The sequence below is a fragment of the Onychostruthus taczanowskii genome, unplaced genomic scaffold, assembly GCF_017590055.1.
Source record: "Onychostruthus taczanowskii isolate IOZ18803 unplaced genomic scaffold, ASM1759005v1 scaffold318, whole genome shotgun sequence".
NCBI classification, from domain to species: domain Eukaryota; kingdom Metazoa; phylum Chordata; class Aves; order Passeriformes; family Passeridae; genus Onychostruthus; species Onychostruthus taczanowskii.
The window spans coordinates 43,106-50,814 of NW_024500550.1; the positions used below are offsets into that span (position 1 = coordinate 43,106).

At 65.3% G+C, this 7,709-nt stretch overlaps 1 protein-coding gene across 1 annotated transcript in view; it reads right to left on the reverse strand.

The window, feature by feature from the left end:
* MECP2 (methyl-CpG binding protein 2) overlaps positions 1-2,560 on the reverse strand; it is a 6,533-nt gene extending 3,973 nt beyond the window's left edge. The window contains exons 1-3 of the mRNA XM_041409991.1: positions 2,521-2,560; positions 1,989-2,382; positions 1,648-1,883 (exon numbers count right to left, since the gene is read on the reverse strand). Of these exons, the coding sequence (XP_041265925.1) occupies positions 1,648-1,883; positions 1,989-2,382; positions 2,521-2,560 (670 nt within the window). The remainder of the gene's footprint in view (positions 1-1,647; positions 1,884-1,988; positions 2,383-2,520) is intronic.
* Positions 2,561-7,709: the final 5,149 nt, after the last annotated feature.

The window sequence follows — 7,709 nt, forward strand, 5'->3', positions numbered from 1 at the left end:
GGTGGGGACCCCCGGGGGGGGGCGATGGAAGAACGGGGGGGGCACAAAGGGGGGGCGACCCCGGCCCCTCCCCCCCCAGAGTGGGTAAAGTGCAGGACGGGGACCCCTCCCCCACCCCGAGATGGGACTGGGGGGACGGGTGGGGGAGGGGCAGGATGACACACACCCGCCCCCCCCAAGGGTGAAATGGATCGCCCCGTGCTCGCTCCTGATTGGCTCGGGACCAGATCCCAGCCCTGCCCAGCTCACTCCTGATTGGTTCCTGATCAGATCCCGGCCCTTGTTTCTGATTGGCTCAGGACCAGCTCCCAGCTCCACCCATGCTTGCTCCTGATTGGGTCGGGCCCAGATCCCGGCTCTGCCCTGCTCACTCCTGATTGGTTCCCGATCAGATCCCACCCTCATTTCCCTCATTTCTTATTGGCCCAGGACCGAATCCCAGCTCCACCCATGCTTAATTCTGATTGGCTCTGGACCAGATCCCAGCCCTGCCCAGCTCGATCACGATTGGCTCCGTACCAGATCCCACTCTTGCCTCTGATTGGTTCCAGAGCAGATCACATCCTCAATTTTGATTGGCTCCAGACTGGATCCCAGCTCCGCCCATTCTGACTCCTGATTGGCTCCAGACCAGACCACACCTTTGCTCCTGATTGGCTCCCACCATGGCCACGGCATCTCCTGAATGGCCGTGATTGGATCTCCCCCCTCCACAGAGCAGAGCAACCCCATTGGGTGGGGGCGGGACACGCCCCTCCAATCCAAACCACTCCCGATTGGATCCTGGCCAGGCCCCGCCCCCGCCCGGAGTCACTCCCAGGACCAGATCTGGCCCCGCCCCTGCAGGATCTCCAACCTGATTGGACGGCACTGACCCCACCTGATCTCTGATTAGCTCTTGACTCGACCACGCCTCCATTCGGGGGGATCCTGAATCCTCCCCATCCCCCTCTGCTCCCTCTCCAGATCGCAGCTCCCGATTGGCCAAACACTTGATTCCAGCTGAACCCAAGGCTGCTCCTGATTGGCTCCAGCCCTGATCCCGCCCCTCCTGATTGGCTCCACAGCAGATCTGGCTCCCACAGAGCCGCCCCATTGACCAAAGCCCAGGCCCCGCCCCCTCCTGATCCTGCCCCTCCTGATTGGCTCCAGACACCAGATCCCACACAGACCAGTAGCTGCTGATTGGTTCAAAATCCAACCCCCAATAAAGTCACACCTGATTGGCTCAACACCAGACCCCTGCTCCTCAGTCGCTCCTGATTGGCTCCACACTTGATCCCACCCCCGCCCAGTTCTGCTCCTGATTGGCTCAGCCCCAGATCCCGGCTGAACCCATCGCTCCTCTTGATTGGCTCCACACCAGACCCCGCCCCGACACCGCCCCCCCTTTCTCCTGATTGGCTCCACGCTGGATCCCTGCCCCTGACTGGCCGTGACTTCGGCCCCGCCCCCCCTTCAGCAGCGCCGCTCCCCATTGGCCGCTGGCCGGATCCCGGCCCCGCCCCCTCCCCTCCCCCATAGTGCAAATGGTTCCCACGGGCGGAAAACGCGAACGGAACTGGAAGAACGAGAAAAGCGGCGCCGGGGGAGGGGGGAAGACGCGGCCCCGCCCCCCCAAAACAACCCCCCCCAACCCCGCCCAACCTCGGGAGGGGGCCNNNNCGCCTCCGCCGCCGCTGCCCTTGGGCCGCCCCCGGCCGCGGCCGGTGCCGGGGCCTTTGGGCGATTTGGGCTTCTTGGGCGGGCGCTGCTCGCGGCGCGAGGGGCTGCCCCGGCCGGTGACGGTGAAGTCGAAGTCGTTGGGGTCCAGCGAGGTGTCCCCCACCTTCTCGAAGTAGGCGATCAGCTCCACCTTGGAGCGGAAGGCTTTTCCCTGCGGGCTGCGGACGGAGAGCGAGCGGTCAGCGAGCGGTCAGCGGCGACGGCCGCACCCCCGCCCTCCGGCCAACACCCCCCACACGCGCACAACCCGCGCCGGGCCTCACTTGATCAGGTAGACGTCGTACTTGCCGGCCGAGCGGCCGGACTTGCGCTGCTTGAGCTTGCGCGTCCAGCCCTCGGGCAGCGTGGGGTCGTCGTACATGGGCCCGCGGTCGCGGATGATGGAGCGCCGCTGCTTCGGCGACGCCGACGCCTCCGGGGCCGCCGGCGCCGCCCCGGCCCCCTCCGAGCTCTCGGCCTTGCCGGCCTCGGCGGGCTCGGCCGCGGGCTGCTCCGGCTCCTTGCGCTCCTTTTTGGGCTTCTTGGCCTTGGGCGGCCGCTGCAGGTTCTCCTCGGATTTCTCCTCCCTGTGGGGACACGCGGCGGTCAGCAGGGGAGGGGGCAGGGTCGGCACGGACAGACGGACGTGAGGGACGCGGGGTGAGGCCACGCGGGTCGCTGCGTGTGGAAGGGGTCAGTGCTGGGTGTACGGACACACGGACAGGGCCATGGACACAGTGCTGGACACATGGACAGGGCCCTGACACAGCGCTGGACACACGGACAGGGCCCTGACACAGCGCTGGACACACGGACAGGGCACTGGACACAGTGCTGGACACACGGACAGGGCCATGGACACAGTGCTGGACACACGGACAGGGCCATGGACACAGCGCTGGACACACGGACAGGGCACACAGCACTGGTCAGCGCTGGACACACGGACAGGGCCCTGCGACTCTCCGGACACAGCACTGGTCAGCGCTGGACACACGGACAGGGCCCTGCGACTCTCCGGACACAGCACTGGTCAGCGCTGGACACACGGACAGGGCCCTGCGACTCTCCGGACACAGCACTGGTCAGCGCTGGACACACGGACAGGGCCCTGCGACTCTCCGGACACAGCACTGGTCAGCGCTGGACACACGGACAGGGCCCTGCGACTCTCCGGACACAGCACTGGTCAGCGCTGGACACACGGACAGGGCCCTGCGACTCTCCGGACACAGCACTGGTCAGCGCTGGACACACGGACAGGGCCCTGCGACTCTCCGGACACAGCACTGGTCAGCGCTGGACACACGGACAGGGCCCTGCGACTCTCCGGACACAGCACTGGTCAGCGCTGGACACACGGACAGGGCCCTGCGACTCTCCGGACACAGCACTGGTCAGCGCTGGACACACGGACAGGGCCCTGCGACTCTCCGGACACAGCACTGGTCAGCGCTGGACACACGGACAGGGCCCTGCGACTCTCCGGACACAGCACTGGTCAGCGCTGGACACACGGACAGGGCCCTGCGACTCTCCGGACACAGCACTGGTCAGCGCTGGACACACGGACAGGGCCCTGCGACTCTCCGGACACAGCACTGGTCAGCGCTGGACACACGGACAGGGCCCTGCGACTCTCCGGACACAGCACTGGTCAGCGCTGGACACACGGACAGGGCCCTGCGACTCTCCGGACACAGCACTGGTCAGCGCTGGACACACGGACAGGGCCCTGCGACTCTCCGGACACAGCACTGGTCAGCGCTGGACACACGGACAGGGCCCTGCGACTCTCCGGACACAGCACTGGTCAGCGCTGGACACACGGACAGGGCCCTGCGACTCTCCGGACACAGCACTGGTCAGCGCTGGACACACGGACAGGGCCCTGCGACTCTCCGGACACAGCACTGGTCAGCGCTGGACACACGGACAGGGCCCTGCGACTCTCCGGACACAGCACTGGTCAGCGCTGGACACACGGACAGGGCCCTGCGACTCTCCGGACACAGCACTGGTCAGCGCTGGACACACGGACAGGGCCCTACGTCTCTCTGGACACACGGACAGGGCCCTGCGACTCTCCGGACACAGCACTGGTCAGTGCTGGACACACGGACCCCGCCGGACACACGGATGCAGCACCGCAGCTCCCTGGACACAGCACTGGTCAGTCCCGGCCGCGCAGACGGACAAGCGGACAGCACCGGACACACGGACACAGCCCCAGACACCGGCGCGGGGTGAAACGGCGCCGAATTGGGCAAAGCACGGGATGGGCCTGGCCGGATCCAGGACAGGGAGGAGGAGGAGGAGGAGGAGGAAGGAGGGGCAGCCCGGACCGGCGGGAATCACGGCCGCGGCCGGAACGACATCCCAGTGCCGGTCACTGCGCGGCGTGGGGGGCACGGAGGGGACGGGGGCTCGGGGCGGACACCGGACACCCCCAAAGCCGTGTCCTGGCTCGGCCACCGGAGGGTCCGGCAGCGCCGCGTCCACCCCGCTGGGCTAAAACCAGCCCCGGGGGCCGTGGTCGGCGCCGGGGACGGGACCCTCGCGGGGGGGTTTGGGGTGGGGTGGGACCCCCGTCCTCGGTGTCACCGCTGTCACCGGCGCGGGGGTCCCGTCCTGGCGAGGAAACACACACGGGTGAGGCTGGGGGAGGGGCGGGACCCCTGCTACCGGGTCGGTCACGGGGTGGGGAGGGGGACGCAGCCCCCCCAGGACCCCCCTGGTGCTGAGGGTCTTCACGGTACCACCCTGGTGGCCATCAGGGGAGCCCCCCGACCCCTCCCCACCGAGTGGGGAGCACGGCCAGGACCCCCCAGCCCCATCCTGGGGCTAAAAGTCACAAAAACGGCACCAAAAAATTTGGGATGGGGCGTGGGAACGTCAGGGTGAGGGGGACTGGGGACAGGGGGTGACCCCCAGGGACCCCCCAACACATCCTGGGGTCTCAGGGGGACTGGGGTGGCCTTGGGGTTGAGGGTCTGAGGTGGCCCTGGGGGTCCCTTGGCTGCCCTGGGGGTCCTGGGGGGGTCTGGGGTGGCCCTGAGGGTCTCAGGGTGCTGGGTCTGGGGTAGCCCTGGGGGTCCCAGGGGAGTCCTGGGGGTCTCTTGGTGGCCCTGGGGGGTCCCTGGGAGGTCCCAGGGGAGTCCTGGGGGTCTCTTGGTGGCCCTGGGGGGTCCCTGGGGGGTCCCTGGGGGGTCTGGGGTGGCCCTGGTGGCCCCAGGGTTGAGGATCCCAAGTGGCCCCGGGGGTCTCAGGGGGTCTCGGGGTGGGCACAGCAAAGGTGGGTGTGAGAAACCAAATTTTGGGGTGTTCCGGGGAAATTCGGGCGATTCCAGCGGAATTTGGGAAATTTCGGGACGATTTGTGGGATTTCGGGGCAGTTTCAGGGCGATTCCAGGTGGGATTTGGGGGGATTTGGGGGGACCCGGAGGGGTCGCGGGAGCGCGGCCGTTTTGGGGGAATTTGAGGCGTTTTTGGGAGGAGCGTGAGGGGAACATTTGGAGCAACTTTGGGGCAATTCTGGGTATTTTGGGGCTGCTGAATGTTGGGGGAATTCAGGGTATTTTGGGGTAATTCGGGGAGTTTGGGGGCGCTGCGTGAGTGCAGCAATTCGGGGAAATTTGGGGGATTTTAGGGTGAATCGAGCATTTGGGGCATGCAGCGTGAGCAGCATTTTGGGGCAATTTGGGGGATTTTGGGGTGGCGCACGAGCACAAAATCTTGGGGCAATTCAGGGGATTTTTGGCTAAATTGAGGGGATTTGGGACGCGGCGTGAGCAGCAGTTTGGGGCAATTTTGGGGGTTTTGGGGCGCAGCATTTTGGGATAAATCAGGGGGTTGGGGGCGCAGCGTGAGCAGCGGTTTGGGGCGTTTTCGGGTATTTTGGGGTGCAACACTTTGGGGCAGTTCGGGATATTTTGGGGCGTCACGTGCACGCAGTAATTTTGGGGTGCAGCATTTTGGGGAAATTCAGGGTATTTCGGGGTAACCCGGGGTATTGTGGGGCACCACGTGAGCGCGACAGTTCGGGGCAAATTTGGGTATTTTGGGGCGCAGCGCAAGCGTAACATTTTGGGGTGACTCGGGGCGTTTCGGGGTGACTCCGGGGGGTTTTGGGGTGACTTCGGGGTGGGTTTTGGGCTGACTTCGGGAGGGTTTTGGGGTGACTTCGGGCGGCGACGGGAACCCGGAGCGGCGCTGGCCCCGCCCCTCGGCCCGGCGCCGATTGGTCGAGCGTCCCGTCGGTCAAGGCGTCGACGCGCGGTAATTGGGCGGCGCGGCCGCCCTCCGGGGGCGGGGCCGGGGCGCTCGCGCCGGGCCGTTGGAATTGGCGGGAAGCGCTGTCAGTTACTGGGGGCGGGGCCGGCGGAGCGCGCGCGGCCGCCCATTGGGCCCCGCGCCGGGACGCCGGGCTCTGATTGGCTGTGCGGGATGTCGGTCAAGAGACGGCGAAGGGGGCGTGGCCTGGGCCCCCCCGCGCTGCGAAGGGTTTGAAATCCAACGGCCGTAACGGTCCGCGAGGCCACGCCCCCTCGGGGGCCACGCCCTGGCCACGCCCCGCCCGCCCCGGGTCCCGCTGCCCCAGTACAGGGACAACTGGGACCAGTACGGGACAACTGGGGCCAGTATAGGATAGAGGGGACCAGTATGGGAGAACTGGGACCAGTACGGGACAACTGGGACCAGTATGGGAGAACTGGGACCAGTATAGGGATAGAGGGAACCAGTATGGGAGAACTGGGACCAGTACGGGACAACTGGGACCAATATGAGGACAGAGGGAACCAGTATAGGGACATTAGGGACCAGTATGGGTGAACTGGGACCAGTACGGGACAACTGGGACCAGTATGAGGACAGAGGGAACCAGTATAGGGACATTAGGGACCAGTATGGGAGAACTGGGACCAGTATAGGATAGAGGGGACCAGTATGGGTGAACTGGGACCAGTATGGGAGAACTGGGACCAGTATGGAACAACTGGGACCAGTATGGGGATAGAGGGAACCAGTATGGGAGAACTGGGACCAGTATGGAGATAGAGGGAACCAGTATAGGAGAACTGGGACCAGTATGGAGATAGAGGGAACCAGTATAGGGATAGAGGGGACCAGTATAGGGACATTAGGGACCAGTATGGGTGAACTGGGACCAGTACGGGGACAGAGGGAACCAGTACAGGCAAAGCAAGGACCAGTGTGGGAGAACTGGGACTGGTGTAGGGACAGCGGGGACCAGTACAACGAGAACTGGGACCAGTATGAGACAACCGGGACCAGTACAGGGACAGCAAGGAGATGTGTGGGGACGACTGGGACCGGTATGGGACAGCTGGGACCAGTACGGGAGAACTGGGACCAGTATGGGGACAGCTGGGACCAGTACAGGGAGAACTGGGACCAGTATGGGACAACTGGGACCAGTACAGAGACAGTGGGGACCAGTACAGGGAGAACTGGGACCAGTATGGGGACAGCAGGGACCAGTATGGGAGAACTGGGACCAGTACAGAGACAGTGGGGACCAGTACAGGGAGAACTGGGACCAGTATGGGGACAGCCAGGACCAGTATGGGACAACTGGGACCAGTATGGCAGAACTGGGACCAGTACAGAGACAGCAGAGACCAGTACAGGGAGAACTGGGACCAGTATGGGACAGCAGGGACCAGTACGGGACCAGTACGGCCGCTGTGGCCACCAGTAAAGAACCAGTATGGCAACGACGGCCACCAGTACGGCCGCTGTGGCCACCAGTAAAGAACCAGTATGGCAATGACGGCCACCAGTACGGCCGCTGTGGCCACCAGTAAAGAACCAGTATGGCAATGATGGCCACCAGTAAAGAACCAGTATGGCAATGATGGCCACCAGTTTGCTCACGGCGCCCCCCAGTCCGGGGGGGAGGGGCAGGGCCGGACCCCCCCTCCCCCCGGCCCGGGCGGGGGATGAGCGCGGATGGAGCGTTAATCCCCCCTCCCCCACCCCCG